Source organism: Carettochelys insculpta, chromosome 8, assembly GCF_033958435.1.
Source record: "Carettochelys insculpta isolate YL-2023 chromosome 8, ASM3395843v1, whole genome shotgun sequence".
In the NCBI taxonomy this organism is placed as follows: domain Eukaryota; kingdom Metazoa; phylum Chordata; order Testudines; family Carettochelyidae; genus Carettochelys; species Carettochelys insculpta.
In genome coordinates, this window is record NC_134144.1 from 3423670 (window position 1) to 3449469 (window position 25800).

The following is a 25800-nucleotide window of genomic DNA, read 5'->3' on the forward strand; positions in this document are numbered from 1 at the left end:
CTCGCTCTCCCTTTCCCCTCCCTCCCGCCGTTGTGTCCAGGCGCCCGGCCGGGACTACAAGTCCCAGGGAGCAGCGCGAGGCCCGGCCACGGGGCGGGGAAGCAGGGGAGCGCGGTGAGGTAAGGGGCGGGGGGCGTGGCCGGCGTGAGCGTGCCGCGGAGAAGGACGCGGCCGCGGACTGGACGGCGGTGTGGCCGCTGCAGGTTGTGTGGCGCGCGGGCTGGCCGTGCCCTCCCGCCCTCCCAGGTCCTGGGCAGCAGCGCGAGCGCGCGGCCGGCCGTTGGTGGCCAGTAACCGCCCCGCGCCCCCCTGCGGCCGGGGCCGCCGCGATGAAGTGACAGCGGGCGGGCGGCCCCTGTGCCCGCGGGGAGGGGGCGGCGCGGAGCCGAGGCGAGCGGCCGCGCCATGAGCTACCAGCAGCAGCTGGCCAACTCGGCAGCCATCCGCGCCGAGATCCAGCGCTTCGAGTCCGTGCATCCCAACATCTACTCCGTCTACGAGCTGCTGGAGCGGGTGGACGAGCCGGCGCTGCAGGGCCAGCTCCGCGAGCATGTCATCGCCATCGAGGGTGAGGGACGGGCCGGGCCGGGCCGGGGGCTGCCCCGCGGCGGGGAGGGCGCCTGCGCCGGGGCCGTGCTGCAGTGCCCGCAGGGGTGGCCGCTGTGTGCGTGGGGGATGGGGGGCTGCTCTGGGGTCCTGTGTTGTGTATGGGGGGTGTGCTCTGGGGTCCTGTGCTATGTGTGGGGGGTGCTGCTCTGGGGTCCTGCCCGCTGTGTGGGTGTGTGGAGGCGGCTGCTCTGGGGTCCTGTGCTGTGTATGGGGGGTGTGCTCTGGGGTCCTGTGCTATGTGTGGGGGGGTGCTGCTCTGGGGTCCTGCCCGCTGTGTGGGTGTGTGGAGGCGGCTGCTCTGGGGTCCTGTGCTGTGTATGGGGGGTGTGCTCTGGCGTCCTGTGCTATGTGTGGGGGGGTGCTGCTCTGGGGTCCTGCCCGCTGTGTGGGTGTGTGGAGGCGGCTGCTCTGGGGTCCTGTGCTGTATATGGGGGGTGTGCTCTGGGGTCCTGTGCTATGTGTGTGTGTGTGGGGCTGCTCTGGGGTCCTGCCTGCTGTGTGGGTAGGGGGGGTCTGCTCTGGGGTCCTGCCTGCTGGGTGTGGGGTGGAGGTGCCCTGTAGTGCCCTTGCTGGGTGCTGCCCCACTGGGGGCGGGTGGCTTTCCAGACCAGGGCTGCTTGAATCCATCCTGTGCAGTGGATGCTCAGGGCTCATCTCTTTTCCATCCTTTCCTTTGCATGGGCTAGCGGGGGTTTGCTTCTGCACAGAGGAGAAGCATGGGCTACCCACCCCCGTTAAAGCTTGGAATGGGGGAGCAGAACCCAGTGGAGTCTGGTTTCGTGTGGACTTGCAAAATTGCTGGCTGGATAAGGAGAACTTTGTGCTTGTTTGGGTCATGTTAAGGCTTCCTATCTTGGGAGCGATTCTGGTATAAGAAATGGTGTTTGGCACTCTGTGTTGTAAACCCTTATGCTATGAATTCTGATTTAGAGCTTTTAAAAGGTAAAGCAGATCTACAGCTGGTTTGTAACAACAATGCTGGAACACAGGTGTAAAGTCTGCAAAGTACAGAGGATCTGTTTTGCTTCATAGATGTGAATATTCATTTAGGATAGTTGGGAGTGGGCTGTTGAATTGTCATGCATGCATATGATTGAAAATCCATTGGTACTGAAAACTTAGCTAAGCTAAAGTTTTTTCCCTTTGATGTGGTGATGCAATGGTATGAGACTGCGTTGGAGGGAAAACTATATAATGCAAGGAAGCTACTGAGGTTGAAAATTCATGACTTGGACCAAATTTAGGACACTTTCACTGTAGTTTTGAACATGCTCCTTGGTTTGCTGTGACTTATAGCTTTACCATATATGGTAGAGCCCTTGAGTTACACAAAGGTTGTGTTCCTGGGCAACCTCATGTAACTCAAATTTTGTGCAAGTCAGGAGGAGCCTGGCCCTAGGGGACAGGCACATCACTGGTCAGTTTCCCATCTTCCAGCAGGGGATGGGAGCTGGGAGCCAGGGAAACCGACCAATGCAGCAGCGCAGGTCAGTTTCCTGTCTCCAGTGAGTGGTGGCTAGCCAGGAACCTGGTTCTGGGCTGCTGGCTGCTCATAGGAGAGGGGAAACTAACCAGTGCTTCTGTCAGTGGTGACAGGGGTGAGTCAGGCTCTCAGGGTTCTACTGTGTGGTAGTCCTAACGTTAATCTGCAGCAGAATTTAAGTTAGCCGACTAACATTTGGAATTGACTGGTAGACCCAAGGTGAATGGTTTTAACTATCTCCTTTTTTAAAGTCGCTGTAATGGAGACCTTATAGGAATAGTTGCTGTTGAGGTACAATCATTTGAAGGACTTAATTACCCATCTGAATGTTATGAAATACATTTCGTGTGGAGGTGTGCATATAATATTACATAGTGCGTTAGCATTTGAATGACCTAAGAGAGCTGAATAGCAAAACACAGAGACAACGATGACCAATTTGATGAGACATAATTTGATCCAAAGTATCAGAGGGTTAGCTGTGTTAGTCTGTATCTGCAAAAAACATGAAAGCTTATGTTCCAAAAAATTGGTTCATCTGTAAGGTGCCACAGGACTTGTTGTATAATTTGATCCAGTAATGCATGGGGTGGGGGCGGGGAGGGGGAAGATGTGAAGGGTTCAAATACACACATCTTACTGCTGTGTTTGCTTTGAAGTGCATTTTACTTATCTGAATTCATCTGCTTGCTCCTGTTTCTGATTCCCTTTCTTTAATACATTTCCATTATCTTCAATGAAAAGTAATGTGCATTTGTAACATAAGCATCTGCTTTTATCTGAGTACTATATACATATATTTTTCTGCCTCAGGGAGAGAAAATGCCCTGATTTAGAATGTTTTCATTGGTAGGTAACATGCATTATGTAAGTTATGCATCATCTTCTGTAGATAAGGTGCCCCAAATGTCCTGTTGCAAACAAGTGCATATTCATCCCTCCAACAAAATTTTAGATTAGAAGAGGCTCTCACAATGTATTAGTTTTTCCACTAATCTGTTGATCCAGCTGAAGGGAATGTGAAATCAAATAGCATGAGTAGCTATCCATACAGCATATGATTTCTGTATGTATTCTCTTACCAGGTATCTGTATTACCTGTATCTGGTTCACTTCATATGACCATCACTGAGGTTTCTAATAAAACTAAGTTGATGTGTCGGTTTTGGCATGCACTTCAAAAGTTGGGTCTAAGAATAGATGAGTAAAAATTTCTCAAAACATTATGTAGCTCATTGGACAGTGAGTCAGGATAACAGTAGAACAGAATCATGAGGAATATAGATGGGGGGGAAAAAAAGATCTTTTCAAAACCATGCTGCTTTATGTTCTCAAGGCTTTCCTGGTAACTGAGAAGCTTGAGAATAAGATAGATGGCACTCTGTTGAACCAATCATTGGACCATAATGTTAAAGTCAATAAGCTCACGCTGTATTCATGTTCACTTTGCTTTAAAAGGTAGAGACATCTTCAGGGAGAATTCACCAGATAGATCCTCAGTAATTTCTTACACTGTGTAGGATTGTTATATTTTTTTATATGAAGTCAACTTTAGTGATAAAAGAAACAAATATGTAATTTCAGTGATATTTGTAAAATATTCTTCAAAGGACTTTTCCTAAGAAATTCCACTTTCAAATTATCTTGCAAGTTTGACATATTTAGTTTACTTACTCAAGTATGTGAATATATTGTATACCTTGCTGTGGTTTGCATACAACTCTATGGTTACTAGTAATCATGTCCAGTGAAGTAATAGTCATGTATAGTGTTGGGATGTAGTTGCAGGAAAGCTGTTTGGCATGATAAATTATGGTTAAAATAGAATATAACTTTGCCAGCTATACTGTAGTAGATGGAACCAATTTGGTAGCAGAGAGAAATATGCCTCTGATGCCTGAGTAAATACCATATTCGCTTCTGTTGGATTTCTGAGGGAATCAGATTAGGATGGATTTGGAATTTGAAAATCCAATAACTGAGTGAGGCTTATTTTAATGAATTAAAAAATACATCGTCATTCTGTGAACTCACAGAGGAAAACATCATTTATCTATCAAATCCCTTAAAAATATAAGTACTAGAATTTTTTAATTTCAAAAGGTGTTAGGACACTATTTTTTTAAAACTTTTAATACCTTTTAAATATGGTACAATAGGTTATGTCAGTACAGCCGCTGGAACAGGTGCTATTGAAATATCTTGACCCCATGGTATTCAGATTTTCTGTTATTTCTTTGTATTTAATTTTATGGAAGTAAACATATTTAGCAGTCATTAAGGCTATCCCTAAGGCTATCCCTAGAGGGTTTTGTCTGTAAATGAAAAAGATTGGAAAAAAACACCATTTTAATGTAAGATCTTGCTGTGATTGAGAACATCATTAGAAGGCAGCCTAATATTGTCTCTAACTCTGAGCTTTCTTTGGTGACCATTACTATGAAGGAAATTGTCCGAGGTACTGAAATCTAGAAACTAAATGGCAGAGATAATTGAATCAAAATTTGTTGAAGTGGAAGACTGTACCTATTTTCTAGGTTTATTGAATAACTTGTCCAAATATCCGTGGCTCTTAGATTGCACATTGAATGTGCAACTAAAATAGTTGAAAAATTGCTTGATATGCAAGAGAGGTTGCAAATACAGATTCTGGTTGTTGATTGATAATAGGAAGAGTCCTTTAATTAGGACAGAAACACCCATGTGCATTGAAGCATACATAATATTTAAGAATCATATGCAAATGAAATGTAGTTTGGCTGCAGTGCTGCTCATTCTCCCACACTCTATTTTTGGGCTGGAGTGCTGTCATTACTTGAGCTGCTGCTGCTTCTCCTCTTACCATACTGTACTGAATATTTTAAACACTTCTGCAGCCTTGGAACTTTGTACTAAAATACTCTCAAATCTTGAGCTGGGGCTGGGTTGTTTAAATAAGAAGTCTAAAGATCACGTGTCTAGGTTTATAGAGCGCTGATAAACACTTATTCACGCGGTGCCGTAGTTTAAGGAAGCAGTGCAGGTGAGTGCCAGTTGATGTAGTATGTAGTGCAAAGGTTCTGCCGGTACGAGATCATTGCACTTGTTGCAGATCATCCCAAATAAGGGGCAGGAAATCCCTGGATATCATATCAAATAATCATGATGGTTATGTCATGTTTTTGAGACACTCCTGTAGCTTTTTCTGGGGGTAAAAAAATTTCGGGCAGTCTTTCATGTGCATTCCCATCCATGTACAAAAACTTTTCAAATACCAAACTTCTCCAAACAAGTGTTGTCAGGCTAAGTGTAAGGTCTCTAAAATCTGTCAGCTTCATGGTGGTGGTTGTGGGGGAGTGGGCTCTCATGTGTTTGGACATAGTATCTATTTGGAATACTAGCAGTCTCCCCTTTCCAAAAGCAAATCTACTGTTTCTGGCCTTATAGGACTGCAGGACGATGAATTGTGAAGATGCTTCCAGGGACAGAAGGCCTGTCCCTAGCTCAGAGCTAAGACTTGCCATTGTGCAACTTTTGTGGGCAGTGCTGAGGGAGAACTAATTCGGGCAAGAAATACAGTAACTCCCCACTTAATGTTTGTTTCTGAAAAATGCTAGTGTAAGTGAGATAATGTTAAGTGAATCCAATTTCCCATAAGAATTATTGTAAATGGGGTAAGTGATGGGGGGGTGCGGGTTCCAGGGTTTCTTTATTCAGCAGACAAGACAGTATATACATATACATTATAAGTTTTAAACCAGTGTTCTATGAGAACTGTTCAAGTGTGCCATGAAATTTCATCAATTTCCCCTCACCCTGGCTCTTTGAAGAGCCCCTGTAGGGGGAAATTTATGGCTGTGTGCCAACTGGTGCTCAAGCAACAAGGCTGCCTGCTCCCTGATGTGGCAAGTGGGGAGGGAGGGAAGATGGGAGCCTGTTAGAGCTGGGATGTGGTTTGAATGCTGCATCTTGGCTGCAGCAGGCTCGCAGGGAGGGGCAACATTTATGAGTAATCAGTTCAGCTGAAAAAGCAGATGTGCTGTGGAATTGTTTGTCTCATTGACGTGTACGGTGTTACTGGTAAGGTTGGGAGCCACTGTCATACACTACAGTTGTGCTTATTAAGCTTTGTTGAGGTGGTGGAGTCAGAGGGTGGAATATTTCCCAGGGAATGTCTTTCTGCTAAATGATGAACGAGCACTTGGCCAATCCCTTGAGGGTTAACATGTTGTCGTTCATGTAGCCTACCACTCTACAAGGCAGCATGGAGGAAACCCAATAGAAACACAGCAGTAGTTGCAAATGCTTCCTTGCAGAAACTGAATATGATGAAGAATGTACACTATCTGACTGGAGTGTACCACTCTCTCCTCCACATGGCACATACATGGATGGATTCATAGTGCCAAGGGGGGGATGTGTGTGTGAGAGAGAGACTGCATGTGTTTTTGAGAGAGGTGGCAGATGCACATTGTCCTGTTAGGTGTGTGACCCCACTTTAAATAGGTTGCCCTTTTAAGAATCTCTGGCTGTGTTATCCTGCTTCATGGAGAAGGGGTATGGGGTGGGAAGGGGCATCCTGACATCAGCACCCCCGTTTTCCTCCCCACCCCACTTCCTCACACAGTAAGCAGGAGACTCCCAGAAACAGCTCTAAGACAGAAGCAGCGTGGCAGTGAAGGAAGGGGCATCCGAACTGCAGCTGCTCAGCTCCATACCTTACGGGGAACTTAGGGGAGCTGATGGTGGGGCTGCTGGCCTACCCTGGTTCCAAGCCCCCACAAGAATGGGCTGCTTTTCAGAAAATCATGTGAGTAGTGGGCAAAGCAGGCAGCCGATAACTTTTCGAAGGGGGCACAGTGCAACTTTAAAAGAGCATAAGCTCTAATAGATAGCAACAAAACGACATTAACCAGGACAGTGTTAAGTGAGGAGTTACTGTAAACATTTTTGAGAAGGGGAGGTTGGGGTCTAAGTGAACTTAAAATATTTAGAATAAGTTTTGGGAAGGCTAGGCAAGTAGAGGAAGTTGAAATGAAGCAGTCAAAGGTATAGCGTTAAGTCTTAACACATGAATCTCCATCACACATCTGATTTCTATGTACTCTGTGTGCATATATGTGAAAAGACACCAATGATAATTGGTGATTCTAAATAGCCGAGATACTGGTCTAAATGGAGAAATTTGTGTACTATCCACTGGTTAGAGCAAAACTGTATTAAAGCCACTTTTAAGTCACTGCTATGTGGGAATGTCTTGTGTGCAACTGTCTTTTTTTTTTTTTTAACTTAGAAGTAAAACTTCCCTGGTTGGCTGATATCAGGTTGGTTCTTAATTGTACATTTGTTTGGTCCTCTCTGTGCACAATTATTTGTACTGGCTTCAGTAGCATATTAGTAGTTCATAATGGCCTGTATCAGAAAAGAAAAGGCAGTCCTGCCAAATCAAGACGGTAAGTTCAGAATCATATGAAACTACTAGAAGTAGTCTCAACTGGTTGGTGTCATTCTTATCTAGTGGATGATATGTTCTGCTAATAGGTGAATTATGTACTAGTCTGTTCTTAATTGACTGGGATATATCTTTCTAAAGGAGGAATTTTGTTTGCTTCTCTTCGGCTAATAACAAATTACTGTAGAAATTTTTGTAGATGCTTTTCTTCCAGCTTCTAAAAGAACATTAAATTGATGCCATTGTCAGACTATCAATGGCTTTTTGAAAGATATGGATATAGATAATTAAAAATACAATGTTGTGAGTCAGTAGTAATACTCTGTTCTCAACCTAGATGTAAATATTTAACTGTTAACAGCTGAGAATGACCTCAGTTTTCTTAAAGCAAAGAAATAAAAAAAGGAAGAGATGCTGTTGCAATGAATTATTCTGATATTTTCAGTGAATTGTGTCATGAAGATTTGGTAGATTTTTTTGTTTTTGTTTTTGTTTTTGTTTTTCCAGGGAGTGTGCAGGCATATTGCTAGCATACAGAGTAATAAGACAGCACCAGTTATGTCACACGGCAGTTTGTATAAAACCATTGTTTTAATTTATGTTCATATTAGTAAATAAATGTTGTATACTCTGAAAGCAGTATATATGCAGTAAAGAAAATGAGGCCCAAACTTTTGGGTTTTGTTATACCTTTACACAGTAGTCCCTGGAAATATGCAAGGTTTGTGTTCCAAGCATCCCTTGTGTACCTCGAATTTTGCATAAATTGAGGGGGATTTGAGTGGTGGGTTGGGATGTGAGGGGGAGGAGGGGGTTTGGGTGGGATAGGTGGGTCTGAGGTGGATTAGGGCTGCAGGGGAGGCAGGAGTGGAGTTGAGATGGGGTGTGGGAGGGTTGGAACTGGGGTGCAGGGGTTTGGGCGCGGTGTTGAGCTGGACGGGGGGTTGGAGCCAGGTCCATGGGGGTAGTGAGTACGGGGTTGGAGCTGGAGCCCCCAGTGCAGGGAGAGGGGGGGTGAGTTGGGGCCACAGGGCGTTGAGCCTGGTGGTGGGGGAGGAAGAAGTTTTTAGCCTCCCTAGCTGCCTGCAGCAGTGGACAGCTAGGAGGGGTAAAACCCTTCTCCCTACCTTCTCAGGGTAGCACCGCTGTGAGCTTGACAGCAGCACCGCTTTGGGAAGGGGGTTTTAACTCACCTGGCTGCCCGCAGGGGCAGGCAGCTAGGCGAGCTAAAAGCCTTCTCCCTACCTTCCAAGAGTGGTGCCTAGCACTGCTCTGGGAAGGCAGGGGGAAGGCGCTCTTAGCCTGCCGAGCTTCCCTCTGCTGCAGGAAGCTAGGCAGGCTGACAGCCACGTGTCTTCAAGTTGTGTGAAACCCACGTTACAGCATGTTTTGCACGTTGTGAAGTCGCGTAAAGTGAGGGTTTACTGTATGCTGAAAGTGAAAACGCATATCTTGTAATGTACAGCTCTGTTTAATACATCCAGATCAAAGTTATGTCTACACTGCCCCGTAGCTGAGACTGTGGGGATGTAAGAAGCAGTGTGCACTTTTGTTGGAGGACGGCAGTAATAATTTGGAACCTTATACTTCACATCCAGAGCATTCCCATGGTGGTAAGGGTTGCAGTGTAGCACTTCAATGTGCTCTGGAATCTATATCTCTGTAGTTTCAACTATGGGGCAATGTCAGTGAGCCCCAAGACTTTCAGGACCTACTACAGGTTAAAACTCCCAGATCTGGAATTCTCTCATCTGGCAGGACCACAGATCTTGCAGGACCAGAGTGTCTTGGGGCTGGGAAAAGGAGGGGCCAGCCAGATCAGCAGTAGAAGCTGAGGGCAGGACAGCTACAGCTGGTCTGGCAGCAAGGTGGTGGGGGCAGGGCATGGCGTCAGTAACCAGGAAGCAGTGGCTTAGGCTGGTTAGCTGACAGCTGAGGCAGAGGAGTGGTGGCTCATTGCTGTTCCACACGGGAAGCTGTGGCCCTGGGGAAGCCGTGCCCAGGTCTACGCAGGAAGTTGCGGTGGGGAGCCTGTGGAGGGGAGGGGAATTCAGGAAGCCACAAGCAGGGAGCCCAGGAGCAGGGGCTGAGGCCTGGGGGGAGTGGGTGGGGCGCAGAATTGACCACCCTAGTCAGACAAAATCCCTGGTCCAGCACTGTTCAGGTCCTGAGGGTGCCAAACCAGGGACATTGAAGCTGTATAAATTTTGGATGCTCAATTTGATTGGTCCTAAATTATTTGATTTTTTTTTTCCAGGAGGTGTTTGTTTTTTTCCAGTTAAAGAAAATCATGCACCTATGTTAAGCACTCAGAATCACTTTCCACTTTGAAAATCATTATTAGTGGTTAACTTTATTGTAATGATTTAAAACGTTCTCATATCCACTTCCCTTTTTTAACAAGGATTTGATTCTTTTAACTGCTTGAAAAAATAGTCACAGTATTTAACATGAAAGTATTTAATATTTGAAAATCCTTAGTAATTTGCGTTTTGACATCCTTGATGAAGAAACATAGTTACTAGAGTTACCTGAAGTTATAGCAGCAAATAACAGTTCTGGGTCCCTTGTTCAGGTTTGCTCCTCTCAGTTGACAGCTGTCCTGTCCTTGTGATACAACATTGGGCCTCATGTGAAGTCCTATAGGCAGCATATTCTGTGGGTAAGAGGCCAAACTCACCATAGTAAATTGCTACCAAGGGATGACTGGTTCTTGGGACCAGAAATTTACAAGTTAGCTTTATAGCCAATTCTGGTGAACTTTTGCATGTCTGAGCCTTATCCCATGTCCTAAATCTTTGCTCATCCAAAATTGAACGCCTAGCCCTCTAATGGGAATGGACTACTTAACTTGATCTAAGGAAAAATTGCTAGCTGTCAAGATGCTAGGCTTACACTCCATCTTAATTGTGAAAGACCAGATGTAAACTATTATGCATGCCAAAGATGTTGCCATAAGAAGGATTTTTGTCAGTTGTAGTTCTTGAGCATTTTTGCTACCTTTACATGTCAAATTAAGTATAATATACAGTGTTGGATCACAATGATAAATTACTCATTGATGAAATAAATATGAACTTTTTTTTAAAAAAAAGCAGATAGCCTTCATTAAAAGTAGAAGTTTTCTGCATTCCTTTAGTTTTCATATACTCTTTTCCAATGTCATAGCTGAAGCTAAGTAGATTTCTTTTGATATACTTCAAAGTATAAGGAAAATATTGAGGTATTTAGAGGAAATGTAGTGAAATTTGCAGTACTTATTTAGCTCTTAATTGGTGTTTCTGTTAGTGGGGGAAAAGAGGCTGTCATGTCCCGGGGGATTCTGGCATCCCAAAAATGCCATTTACGTTTTAGTATTTTCCTGAAATGGTCAGTGGAAGGTGGACTTCAGTAGCATTCCCTTGTTAGTGTTTGTAGTGAGAAACCTCTCCAAATCTGAGTTCAAGACACCTTTGGAGTGAATGGAAACACTTACAAGCAGAGGACTAACCTATCAAACAGGACAAATAACTTACATAATGCTCTTAATGAGGAGTATCAATATCATCCCCCCTCTCTGTGATGACCCACACTTAACTACTTCCTTCTACTGTCCTTTCCTTCCCTCAGGGCTTATTTTCAGTTAGCCACTTAACCAAATACCAGAAACAGACAAGCTAGAGTCACATACATTACTATGGACCCTGTTAGCTTTTTTGCTTTCAAAGCAAAGAAAGAACTTAGCATATTAACATAAATTATTTTAGTTTGATTTTGCTTTTGTTCTTTACCTTAAAAGTATATTGAAACTAGGCAAAGGTGAAGAATAGCATTTTGACTGTGCTTCAGTAAATGAAAGTGTTAAATAGCTGTTTGTGCTGTTTAAATTTTGCATTGAATTTGCCCATTTTAGAACCAGTGATGACATTTTCTAACTGTTCTTTATTCCTGCTGGGTTCTGTTCATATGCATCTTCACCAATAACAGAGTAGAGGGTAGACAGAGTCTTGAGTTACAGCTGTACATCCCTCTGAACTGGCTTTGTGGTGGCTCAGGAGATAATTTGACTTTTCCAGGTAGCATAGGCAAGGTCTAAGCCAACCTAAGTTGCACTTCTCCAGCTACATGAATAACTTAAGTGGAGTAGACATAGCTTAGGTTGGCTTATCCTGGTGTATTCTCTGCTCTCTTGGGGGAGAGGCATAGGACTGCCCCTCACTCAACGGAAGCAACACAATGCAGATGGTGAGTGTGGGAGGCCCCGACACTTGGGGGGGGGGGGGGGTTGCGGGGAGGGGACTGCATGTGGCCCGTGTGTGATGTTTAACATTTCAGTTGTTCTCTTGGGCTGCACATCCACAGTAACGCCACAGAGCGGAATTCTTTCAACGTTGCAGATTCATGCAATGTATTGTCACAGGGTGCTGGGCTCACTGATTTGTTCTTGTGAGCCTGTAGGCAACTGACCTGTAAACTTAAGACTTCTATTGTTCTACAGTCCATGAGAATGAAACTAGTAAACAGAAGGGTTTGATGTACCATGTGAGCCAAAAGAATAGCGCTCTAATTTTAGGTCTTTCAGTAATGTTGTTAGAGCTCACAAGCAGAAACCCACAGGAAACCTCAAGTGTGAAACTGGTTTTCTGGTTTTGCAACCACATTTAAACAATACAAATTGAACTACTCACTAAAATCAGGTAGGCTCACTTAAGTATTGCCAGATTAATTATGTTAGTTCATTTAAAGTTACAATACTTAGCTTCCCAAATGTTGGAGTCAGACTCTTTGATAAATGTGAATGAAAAGCAAGGATTTCTAGAAGTGCAGCCTGCAACTGCTCAGTCTTCCCTTACATTTTCCAGTGGAGTTGGAAGGGTACTGACCCGAGTGAATCTTATAAGGCTCATGGGGGTGGCATGTGAGCAGATTTTGAGTAAATATCATGTAGGAAGCAGCTGACAGCCAAACTGGGGATAGTATTTAAGTTACCATAGTCGTATTTCAGTAGTGCTTTGCTCAACCTTTCATTGCTCTGCCAAAAGTTTCTTGGTACTGGTATTAACCAGTTTGCATTTTCTGTAGTCAAGCTCCACGTTATTCAGACCTCAGTGCTAAAGGAGTCAAATTAGTGATAGCATTGCCCAAAAGGTCCACAGTAGTGTGAATTCATTGTGCCTTTTGCCATGTGTATTACACAGCTGTCAAACAAAACCACAGTTAACTGCAAGATTAAAATAATCAGAAAGAATCGCAGTTTTAATTGCATTGTTAATAATAGTGCAATTTAAATTCAGTATGGAAGCATGCCCTCTGGAATGATGATTGAAGGATTAATTGGGTGTTTGCGAACCAGGAGGATACATTGTCTAGATGTCTAAGTAGTTATACAGTTTCATTGACTTTTTATTAACTCTTAATTTTACATTGTTTTTATTACATTTGAAAATGGTGAATGATTGAGTTCTTAATTAATGGATGGACTGTGTAGATTTGTGCCAACATCTATTTGGATGGAAATTGAAATTCAGTTAAAATACACAAACCCAACATTTTCAAATATTTTGTTGAAGTATCTTACATGTGCTGCATTTGAAAACTGAAGCAAAGGGAAGTCTTGTCTGTAGCTACTGAATTGTGATTGGCTTCTGGTCTGTCCTTGAAGATTTTAGAACTAATACGACTATCTCACCCCCCCCCCCCCCCCCGAGATGTAATTAAACCTGTGTGTCTCATTTCTAAATGCATTGCTTATTTTTGCATCCCTTTTGCACTTAGTCTAGCTCTAGCCATTATGTGCATGTGTCTGACTGCAAGTGCTAAAATTTCTCCCATACCCTGAATCACTCCCAAAGCCACACTCAGAAACATAGTGCACCTGCAATTTTTTATGATAGGTGTTGCCATTCATCTCCTGAAAGTATACACAACCCAGTTCTTGAATTGTAATGATCAAATCCAAGCTTCAACTTCCACATTAAAGATCATTCTTCAAGTGCATCAGAGTAGGCCTCTAACTATAAACTAGAGGTTTTTTTACCGAGTTCCCTTTCTAGCTCCATGTGGTCACCCTTTTCTCTACAAAAGAGGCCCTGTTGTAACACCTGGAGCTGAGTAAATAAGACAAAACATGTTCTGTTGCTATAGTAGTCTCTAGAATTTAGTGACAGACATATATTTTCCTTATGCCTGCAAGGCTTTTGCAGTTGACTCATTTTGAAAAATTTAGAACTCCTGAATAGAATGGAGCTAGCTAGAGAGGAGACTCTTTGCTTAAGGGCAGTTACCCATATGTTGAGTTGTGGGTATGCAAAATTCTGCAGCCCTTGGGCAGTCATAATTGATGTGCAGTCACATCACAGATAAAAATGCCTGCGAGCTCAAATATTCAAGTACTTAGATGGCATATTTCCCTTGGCAATGGCTACTTAGTGCTTCACTTAGCTAATGCTCTCTTTTTAAAATGAAGTGCCTATGCGTATTTTATAACAAATATTTCCCTTTGAGTTTAAAAAAAAGATAATGAAGCACAGAATACTTTTCTTAAAACACTACAACTTTTTGTTTCCTTTTAATTAGTGTTGTGTGGTTAAACAATTAGTAAATCAGTTTATGGTAATTTGGCAGTATGGACAGAGTGCTTGTGCTAACTGACCTCTGTTACATGCCCCCCCGCCCCCCGTATGAGATTTCAAGAGGTGTTCAGAAACGAATTTTCATGTAGGTATGCAGATATTTTCAAACTGTACAAACATATGGAGATGAATTTGTTAAAGAGCAAAGGCATGTCCATTCATTTATTTGAGGTTTAGTATGGGTCCATTTCAGATACTGTCTGATGCCAATGAAGTCATCCAGCTGGCTCATTTCATGGTGTAGGCTAAAGCAGTTTCGTAAGATAACAGTTCCACAGCTACTATGCACAGTAAACTCTTTCATATCCTACATTCTATCATCCAGAACTCTTAAATAACCAGCATTTTAATCTCAAGTAAATGTTAGTTACGTTTTCCATCAGTACAGTGAAAGTAAATGCAAATAAATACAGCTTTTGTCCACAGTGTACAAATACTACTGTTGGTAAATAAAGGACTCAGCATGTTTCTTCATCTCTAACCATCATTTTTGTTTACTATTCTGCATTACTAGGTGTACCTCTCTCTTATCAAGAATATTTGAATATCCAGCAACCTCTCAGTCCTGGGGCTTCCAGCTATGAAAGAGTTTACTGTAAATACTGTTGAGTTCTGAGAAAAGCTATTACCAATCACTTTTACCTCAGACTTCCCAGGACAGTTCCAGAAATAGAAATATCCCCAAACTGTTTTGTGGTGAGGTGAGGATGAAATGGATACAATGTGATATTTCAAGAGCTATTAATGGATAGGTAAGGAAGAATATTTTTCAATGTCCCATCTCATTGATATGGAATGAATGTCCAATATGTAGTGGATTGACTGTGAATGGGTTATAATTGATACTGTGTAGGAAAAAATGCTTTTAGACTGCAAATGAATTCTCAGTGCAACAAACTGCCTTCAGAAGAAGGGAAATAGACTTTTTTAACTTTCATTCTGAACTTTAAGGATCATTGCCAGCTTAGAATGTCTCTTGGAGCATAAGCAAAGACTTCCTGTAAACATACCATAAGCATTAGAATATATTTACCTATAATTAGGTTTGGCAGAATCTGACTTTCTTTTTTGTAATTTCAATGTATAATATCAAATGTATTTAAGCATTTTTAGATCACTTATAACTTTTCAAAGTTGTGCAAAATTATGGTTTTCAAGTCGTTACCTGCTTAAATTTTCATAGGTGCAGGAAATGATGGGTGAAAAATCAGGCAATTTAATGATTATACGTTTTGAGATTCCAAAGGTTGCTTAACAACTGTTTGCATATTTTGACAGTGTCAGAGTAAATATCTGTTGAATTTGTCTGAAGTTCTCATGCACTTTTTCTTTGCTTATCTGTTAATGTTGATTTTGATGGAAATATTTTGTTTATGGTTAGTGTGATTAAGTTACTAATGTTTACAAATTATTCAAATCCCCCCAAGACTATGTGTAATGCCCATACTACATTTCAGTAGCACTTGTGTAATATGTGTTTGCTGCCTCTTTGGTCTTTAATTCTTTCTGAGCAGGCTAATTTTAGTTGTCTTGAGAGATACACTTTTTACTAAGGTTTTTACAGGACAGATACATGTCAAATATTCGATAGCTGTCATGCTTTTCTAATATTTTAATTTTACTTGTCATTTGAATTTGTTTGAAGCTGTCATAAGAAGAAAAAAATAAGAGTAGGCTTCTGGGTTTGGGATTTCAGCATGTAAACATTACTTTTCGCACGTGTAAGATAGAAAACTTTTCTGTCGGCAACAGAAGTTCTGACAGAATAGCTCCAATAAAAGCTATTACCTCATCCATTTTGCTTCTAAGTTCCAGGGGCTAATTTTAAGAGGTCAGAATAGAGTACATACACAATGTGGCATCTAGAGTCAAGGATAAGATCAATGACAACCTATATGTGGCAGTAAGTTTCCCTTTTTGCTAAAGCATTCTTGGGGTAGGGAGACAGACTGCTCAGTATTCCAGGAGAGGGATGAGGAGGGAATTCCAGTACTTGTTGCCAGCTGAAGGCTCATTCCCTTTACATAGTATATATTGGTGCAATAAAAACAGGCTGTTGTGGCTTTTGCTTTGGGAATCTCCAGAGGTGTGAGTTGTACATTGTTCCAGTTGTGCTCTGCTTCCAGAGTGCTCTGAAACATTTAATAATTTGAGACCAATTATGGAGTGAAGCCAGTGAATATTTAAATTAGGTTCTACCAGTAACAGTTACAATTAAAAACAAATTCTAATGCTTTTTTTATGTTACAAGGAAACAACGGTGATACATATGTGTTTAAATACTGTTATCTTCAACTCATAAACATAGCAGCTGAGTTGTTGGCACAGAATAAATGCTCTAAGCATTCAGAAATTCATGTAACCTTCCAGTTCTCTTCTCCTCCCCATGACTGACAGAACTTCAGAATAAACTACAATAAACTCCTCATATATCCCTATTTATAGACACTTCGATTTGGTGGAACCCAATTCTTAAACTTGTCTTCTAACAACTCAAAAATATATCCCTTCTTTTCGCATAAAATACTGTTGCCCAAGTTTTCTACAGCACGTTCATAGAGGTGAATAAATTTTTGCTGTCAAAGGTCTAACTGTGTTCAATTAAATGTAAAACTTACTCTGCATAGAAGCCAGGCTTTGCCCTGGTGCACATATTCCTACACACTTTCATTCCACGAAAACTACAAAAAAAAAATATTTCCTGAATGTTGGGGCGGGGGCGAAGGGACAGGGAGTTCAAAGGGAATATAGCTGTATTCCACAAGCTACATTAAAACATTAAGGTTGCAAAGCTGGTAACTCAGAAGTTAGGCAATACCAGCCTTAAGGTGGCCCTTGGAACCTTAATTAAGCCACTTTGTGGGCATGCATTATGAGACTGTTTGTTTCTAATGATATGCTTTCTGACAGCATTTCAGCCTAATTTAGTGGACAGGCTGGGTTTTGCTCACTTGATGAGCAGATTTTTTCTCCTGTGCCTTATTTATTGAATGCTATACAAGCTCTGCTCTGAATAAAGAATTATTCATTTTCTCATGGGTTTTTCCATGATGCTCGTGGCTACAGTAATCTCAGTTCTTAAATTAATATTAATCTTCCCAGAATCTCTGTGGGGATGCTGTTACCCCATTCAGTGGAGGAGGAGCTGAGACATTCTGGTTAAAAAAACCTCCACTAACTTAGGTGCCCAATCTGAGGTACCTTGGACCTGGTTTTCCTGAGTAGTTTAGCATTTATAGTGCTTAATATGGTCAAAATACAAGTCTCATTGTTTGCATTTGAGCCATGAGTGTTCAGCATAGCTGTACGTCAGGCCTTAGGTTCACAAATCAGATAACAGATACTGAGTAACCATCTGTGAAAAGTTCAGTTCCTTAGTGTCTCTCAAACTCTGAGATGGAGAGGGCATGCAGGTCTGTAGGGCAGCATTCAACTTCTTTAAACATGAGAAGACTATCTTTTCTCTTCCTGCAATCTTTTTTCCTTATTTACTGTGCACTTTCCAAATGCTTCAGCGGATGAGTGAGGAGTCCTTCACAGTACACTAAGTCAGGCTCAGTGGACTTGGTGCTTCTAAGCGCCTGCTTGATCATCCACATCATATTGTAAACCTGCGTTTACAGCTGCTGGATGTGGGTCTCTCAGCCAAGATAACATATCCATACAGCTAAAGGCAGAGCTTCTGACTTGTCTGAAGTTGTACCTGTGTCCATGCTGTAAAGTGTCTGGGCTTGAGTCATGGTTGGACTGGAGCTCTCACTCTCCCTTGACTTGTTTTAGAAACTGGATCCTGCGCATCTTTTGTCCTAAGTGAGGCTGAGTTCTGTGTTGACTAAAACAATGCTTGTGCTTAAACCTGAATCAGAGCCTTGACTTGGTGTAGATGTGCCTTTAGACAGCCACCTCCTGCTACACAACCATGACTCATCCCCTGGCATGCTCCTTCTGTGCTCAAAGTGAGGTAGCATGCTGTGGGGGGAAGTGTGTAATTAGTCTGTCATAATGTCGGGGCACTAGGGAGCTGAATTAGGGTTAGGGTTGCACCAGGTATCCTTGATTCTGATGTTTTCTAATGTCTGCATGCTTGACTCTGCAGCCTTTTAATGTTCTTTTAATGTAGTTTTTATTTTTTTGTAATTTACCAGCTTTTAAATTAGAAAACTGAAAAAAATAGTAATTCCATCAGGTTACATGGTGACAAACATATGGCTTCTAAACAAGGTGGAACCCTTTAGATTCAGTGCACAGACTTCTGCTACTTGATCAAATACTAACAGAGAGGGAGCTGTGCTAGTCTATGTACTATAGTACGCTTGATCAAAGAGTAACTGCTAGCAAGAGCAGCAGCCAGCTCTCATTGGCCTCCCAGCTGTAAAAGCAGCTGTGCAGATGTAAAGGGCAATGTGTGTGTGGTATTGTCACCCTTTCTTCTGCACTGCTGCTGGCAGGGTGCTGCCTTTGGAACTGGGTAAATGGCATTTTTACACCCCCTGAGCAACATAAATTATATCAACTTAAGTGATAGTATAGACAAACCCAAAGATCCCCCAATAGACCATTGGGAATTATTGACAGGAATGTAATTTTGAACCCACATCTAAACGTGTTAAAGTTGACCAATTTTAACTTTTTTCCCACTTAAAAAGGTAGTAAAAAATAATTAGACTGACATTTGTAGAACACCTAGGATTAAAAACTTTTCTGACATCCATCCAGTTTCACCAAATGGTTACTTAAAAGACATCTGAACAAACTTGTATAGTATATAAAGAACAATACTGATATCCTTTGGTTTCTTTGTGTTTCCTCTGTTTACAATTTTAAAAAGCTTAGGGCTAAATGTTGCAAAAAGGAAACAGCTGGAGTATGTGTGAATGTGTTGTCATGTGCTGCCAGTCCTGCAATATAATTCAGTAAAGAGGATGAGACTTAATTGGTAATACAGTTAAAGTTAATGCAGTATTAACCTAAGGTTATAAAAAAGTATTTATCTGTAAAGACCTCATTGTGTATAAGATGAGATTTATGTCCCAGGGTATTTGTGCTGCCTATTACTGAGAAAATGCTGTTCCTTTGGCTCAGAAATAGGTATGGAAGTCTTCAAATCTATAGATTGTCATTAGAACATGACATTCAAAGTGTACAGTGGTCACTTCTTATTTTTGATTACAAATTATCTGCACTGTAAAAATGGTATTTTTATACATGCTGTAGTGTAATCTCTTGAATTTGCAAATGTAGAATTATGTGGGAAAAATGTAACTGTATTAAAAAGTAATATAAAACTTTGGCACTTAGATGTTCACTCAGTCCTATTTCTTGTTCAGCCAGTTGTTCAGACAAATTTGTCTGCAATTTTCAGGAGAGACTTACAAGTTACTGCTTCTTGTTTATAATCTCAACTAAAAGTGAAAGTAGATGTTCACATGGCACTGTTGAAGCTGGCATTGGAAAATGTTTCTGCTTGATGCACTAAAGATTCTGTGTCCTTTCATACTTCACCCATAAGTCCAGAGCAGGTGTGCTTCTGCTGCTCATAGGCTCTGGATAATAATCCAAAGCAGTGCAGACTGATGCAAGGTCATTTTCATCATCTGAGTCAGGTGCCACAGCACGAGCACTTCATTTTCTCTTTTGGTTGGTCAGGCTCTGAATCAGAGTGGTGCTCTTTAGAACTTCTGAAAGGACATGCCATGCCTCCTCCTCCTCAGATTTTTGGATTACACTTCAGCCCTGAAACCTTAGTTTTGAATGCTGTAGCTATTTTTAGAAATTTTCACTTTGGAACCTTCTTTACATTCTGTTGCATCTGTTAAAGCACTCTTTTAAAACTCATGCATGCTAGGTCATCATCCGTCTGTTAAAACATGAAATATGCGGCAGAATACATGTAAAATAGAGCAAATCTCCCCCAGGGCATTGTCACAGATTCAACACATTATATGTTTAACAAGTTATATCAGTATGGAAGCACGTCTTCTGGAATGGTGGCTTAAGGGCGAAGGGGGATACAAATGTTCAGCATATCTGGCAGGATGTAACTTGTGACATTGACTACAAAAGTGCCATGCAAACACCTGTTCTCACTTTCAAGTGGCATTGTAAATAAGAAGCATGCAGCAGTATCTCCTGGAAATTGTAGCCATGCTTGTTTGCCTGAGCAGTTGTGAGAACAGGTGGTAGGGCTGGGTGGACTTATATGCTGTAAAGTTTTATATTGGTTTGGTTTTGAGTGCAGTTATATAACCAACAAAATTTTACATTTGTAATTTATCCTTTCAAAATATAGATTGTACTACTGTACTTGCATGAATTGAAATACTATTTTGGTAATTTTTACAGTGCATATATTTGTAATAAAAATAGCAGTCGGTACTGTACTAGTTGTGTTCTGTGTTGTAATTTAAATCAATATTGAAAACAGAAAAACATCAAATATTTAATTTCAACCAATAGTCTGGTAACTGCAATTAATCATGATTAATTGCATTAATTATGTGTTAACTGAAATTAATCTACATTCCTATGTTAATCTTGATTTCTTATTGTAGTGGCAGAGCCATTAGCCTGTTCAGTTATTATCTAATGCTGCAGAAGGAATGCCTTAAAATGACACTGTCAGGTCTAACTATATATCTGTTTTTTAGATTTACATAAACAGCTGGTGGGAGACTAATTTATTCAATACTTGAAAGTTATTACGACTTCGGCTACAGGTAGAAAAAGTGTGTTCTGGAAACCACATTAGGTCCCATCTGGTGTCTGTGACATCAGTTATATATTTGCAAGATAAATTGTTCATAGTTCATAATGCTGTTGGGAAGAGTAACAAGCTGTCACTGAGGGTTGAAATATTAGCTATTTTGAAAAAATTTAGAACATTTTTTAAAAGGCAAATAGTGAAAATTCTCAAGTGTGGAGTATAAATATTCAGTGTACAGCATATTCTGCATAAGCTTCTGCAATGTAGAAAGGAAGAACAAGCAAATTATGACATAACCAATGGCATTCTTAGGGTAAGAGGAAATTATTAGTCTTTGTGAATATGCAAATAGTGTGGGTTGTGCTTGCTGCTTTGTCGTGGTAACAGTAGCTCAGAAGACTGTTAACAGGACGATACCTTAACTGACTAAGACTTACACCACTACCTTGACAGTGTAACCACTTTTTAATGTGTTACTCATATGTAAATGACTGCCTAACACTTCTGTACAGAAGTGAGTTTGACTGTGTTCTGTTGGCACACTTGTATCTTAGTTTTGGTACTCCATGTAGTTGCTTAAGTCTGTCATGGCGTAGTGTGATGAATGTTGATGACATAGCTAAAAATCTCCTAGCCTGAAGACAGATTATTGCAGGTGAAGCAACTCACTGCTCACAACACAAAACATGCCCTGATTCTGCCCTGGAAGACTTGTGTGCTAATGTAGCTGCATTAGTATAGGAGATCATCTGTGTGGTGTACCTTGTAGACTTAGGAATGAAGATTTGTATCAATCCTTTTTGAGTAATGTTCTCCAGGCTTGTCTCTGTGTGTACTACTCTCCTTTTACAGATGCCTTCTTGGCTTTTTTCTTTACTTTCCACTTAGATCCTTGTCCTCCCATTTTAGCTCTTTAATCTCAAAGTACAGCATTGTTTCATTTCTCCAAGGTTAGCAAAGCTAGCAACACTTAAATAAAAAAAGCACCCCTGAGAGAATATCAGAGGCTAAGAAGAAATCTGACTACAGAGGTTGTCTGAGTCCGTCCATATCAAAGGGTATTTTGGGATGCTAATAAATGGCTTTAACTTTACTCTGTAGCAGTTTGACATCAGCTGATCCTCATTATTGGATTAGAACGGTCTTCTGAGCTTTTAGGCTTCCCTTTATATTTATGTGCTATGTTATAAGAAAAGCTAAATCTTTGTACAGTAAACCCTCAATTTTACAGACCCTGATGTAGCGGACTTCCAGAACAACAGACATCTGGCAGGCCCTTCCCCCAAACTTTGTTCCCAAACTCTGCTTAACCAGGGCCCATAAATATCCTATATTCTCCCCACATTCCCCAAAAAAGTATGTTAGGAGACTTACAGCTGCCTCAGCCTGGAGGAGCCCCTGGTGGGTGGAGCCCATAGTGGCTCCAGTGGCAATGACTCCGGGGTCCCTCCAGGCTGCTGCTACGGGGGGCAGCTCTAGCTGTGCACAGCAGTTTCCCTCCACCCACTGTGAACATGTACGTCAAGCATCTAGTCTGCCCACCCAAACCATTTTATTCTCAGCTCTGATCTGGCCCTATAAATTACAATTTTAGATGAGTAAGTTTCCTTTTAAGATGGATGCATATTGCTTTTATAGTTCAATCTTTGTGATGGAGGGGAGTAAATTGGGCTTGTCTATACTAGCTCCCCACTTCGAAGGGAGCATGGTAAGTAAGGTGTCGGGAGATTATTAATGAAGTGCTGTGCTGCACATGCAGCACTTCATTAAGCTAGTTCTCCCCCACGGCAACTTGGAAGTGTTAAACTTTTGAGCAGTAAAGGGACTTTGAAGTTGGCTAGGCACTTTGAAGTACTGGCGGCTTAGCCACGACTACACGCGTGCCAGCACTTCGAAGTTTAACAGTGCAACAGAGACTGATCAGGATATGCAAGCAGAAGGATGATGCAGCATCTGGGTTAATTCAATATTGGGAAGTTGCATTATATGTGCCCTTTCTCCACAGCTAAACCAGGTGTTTGGCTGTGTCTTGTGTGAGGTTACAGGGCCCCCAGGGTATCTAATCATAACTTGGGGATGGGAGACCTATCTATGCCCACCCTTAGGATTCAGAAGTGAGCCAAGTCCTTTCTGCCACTCACTATGTGTGTAGATAGGTGGGGTAGACGATACCGAGAGAGAGCCCTTTGTCACAAAGAATTCACGTCTTACTCTCTCCCTTAGGGAAAGGGGTTGCATCTGGCTGGAGCTGGTGCCTCTGGTGCTGGAGGGGAGAGGGAGACTGAGGCTGCAGAGAGGGGCAACAGTCTGTGGGGGCTGGAGGTAGGGGTCTTCCCTTCATCTGGCAGATTCCCTCATTTGGGACTGATAAGGGAGGTGCAACCTGAACTCTATAGTTTTCTTGTTGACTTACAAACATATTGTTGCTAGATATGAGTGCTAAGTTTTTTGGATTGTCATCTGTCTCTCATGCTAAAATGTTTGCAAATTATAAGCCTCTTTTAAGCCAATTAACAGGTGACTGGTGTTGCACAAATTCATCAGTAATGCAATGACACAGGAAAAATAATTTGTAATTTCCAATATTGTGACATTTTTACCTGCCCTCCTGTGTGATCCAATTGAACCAGCCATGCCTACTACAATCGGATCAAAATTTTCTGCTGTTGTGGGGAATCCTGTTTGTTGCTCTGGGGTCATAACAGTAGCAGCCTAGTCATGGATTTATTTTGTGCATCTTCTTGTGGACCAGTAATCAGTATTGTTCCATATTAATGTTTAAGCTTGTCTATCCCCTGGTGCAGTAATTTAAAACGCCTAGGTTAGTTTTTTGATTAATTCTGTATTTCTCAGAAGATGGAAATTTCAGAATAGTATTTTTGAGAGTTTTCCTTGCATCATAATCTGTCAGTTTTCATAAACAAGTTACATGATTGGCTTTGTACATTTTTGGCTAAACAACGTAAAGTGGAACACATACTTTAAAAGGGAGGAAATTACGTTTGTAGTACACTTTGAAGGAAAGATCTGTTTCTACTTAAGCTTCACCACCTGAATTGGTACAACTGAGAGTCACTTTCATTTGATAGCGCTGGGATTTATATATTGTAAGAGTAGACTTGTGCTTGTGGCATCTGAAGTGCTTATTTGTAACTGAACGTTAGGAACACATTGTCATTTCTGTGCAGGTGAGATTTGAAAGTGAAATCTTCATTTCTTTTGTGATTGGCTTTCCCCTGTTCTTTCAAGGTGCTTGCTGTAAAACACTGGTGTGAATGGAACAAGATCATTATGATGCTGCAAACTGTAAAAAAACAAAATGAGAGAATTTCAGCTACATCATGAAAATAAAGAAAACTAAATGGAACAGCTTTCAAGAACAAATTTTAAAAAAAGTATTTCAAATAAGGATTGAGTAGTGTCCATTTCTTCATTCAATGCTGGCATTTTATTTCTCTTTCACAACACTAAGCAGTTTTCAGATAGTCTTTAAAATGCTGCCCCCTTCTGGTTATTGATGTATCCGTGAGCTCCTTCAGTGGCATGAAGGTAAAAATTGGTATATAGGGCATGCAGATACATTTAAAGGGTTTTACAGTGGTACTATTTTGATGTGAGATTTTTGCAGTGAGCTTTTCAAAATCTCTGCAGCTAAAATTGAGAAGTAAAGGATCTTCTTTTAAATGGAAATGTTGGCATAATTTGTTTAAATGTTTTCCTGTGACTTCTTTCAACGTTCACATGGTATTTGTACCTAACAGTCCCAGACTCACTACTGCTTCAGTTTTTCATGAATTTGTATATCGTCTATTAGTATGGTAAAATGTTAAGATTTAACTGGTAATATAAATAAACCATTTTTAGTAGTGCCCGAAGGATGCTGCACAGTGTTTTGAAAAATAGTTAAAACTGAAAAGGAGAGAACTGTGTAACTAGATCTAAGTCTAGTGGATGCATATTGAAGAGTAGCTGAAAATTTTGCTTTGCTTCTTGAGAGGAAAAACCCTTGATTTTTCTTTTAAATCATACAAATTAATAATAAGGTTTAGAAATCAACTGCAATTAAAATGTGGCAGGTGGTAAGATGTGGTAGTAATTGTGTAGTGTGTGTTTTTTTTTTTTTTTTTTTTTTTTTAAAGACTACTTACTTCTAGGCCTGCATTTGTGTATAGCAACTTACTGGTTAATACTTAAAGCCACATCTGTCCATTCTCACATAATACAGATGGAAAAGCAGGAAGAAGAACGTAAATACTTGATGCTGCCAGAAGCAATATTTCATAACTAAAATTTAAGCTATTGGTTAAAAGTACAGTAAATGTGGGGGGAGGGGCAAATTTATGAGACCATAACTTTAAAAATATGAAATGATATCTTATCTTTCCCTACATTTGCAACATGGATTTTGTAGTTTATTCATTGGTCCAGTGCTCTGGAGCATAGCTGACTAAATGAAAGTAATAAGCGCAATTGTCTTTCATTGTCTAAATTTGTCTAACAGTGATTAGATGGTGAAAAACATATATCTTATTCTTGATTTTTTTCATAATATAAGGTGTGATAGCATACTAATTTAAGTGTAAAAATTGGATGCATTCACAACACAAAGTTTTCAAAATTCTAGGATTTATAAAATTTAATGCAGAAATAATACAATACATACTTTAAGATGTAATTATTTCAGCCCAGTATGCATTGTCAGGAAGGTATTGTAGCTTGATGTTGGCCTTCAAAGGAAAAATAAACGATGATGAGCAAGATGATGTTTTTATCTTTAAAACAGTTCTCGAGATGAGCCATGCAAGGAGCACCTATTTAACATCCCACCAATGCGCCCATCTTTGGGGAGCAGATACAATTGGGAAGCAGTTCTCAAACTGAGAGTCAGGACACCAAAATGGGTCATGATCCATTTTCATGTGGTTTCCAGGACTTGTGTTATATTTGCTGGGGCCCAGCCTGC

The 25800-nt window shown here is 41.1% G+C and overlaps 1 protein-coding gene across 2 annotated transcripts in view; it reads left to right on the top strand.

Moving 5' to 3' along the window:
- Positions 1 to 200: 200 nt before the first annotated feature.
- AGAP1 (ArfGAP with GTPase domain, ankyrin repeat and PH domain 1) overlaps positions 201 to 25800 on the top strand; it is a 507914-nt gene continuing 482314 nt past the window's right edge. For both annotated transcript variants that reach the window (XM_075000598.1, XM_075000599.1), the window contains exon 1: positions 201 to 568. In XM_075000598.1, the coding sequence (XP_074856699.1) occupies positions 406 to 568 (163 nt within the window). In that variant the 5' untranslated portion in view covers positions 201 to 405. The remainder of the gene's footprint in view (positions 569 to 25800) is intronic.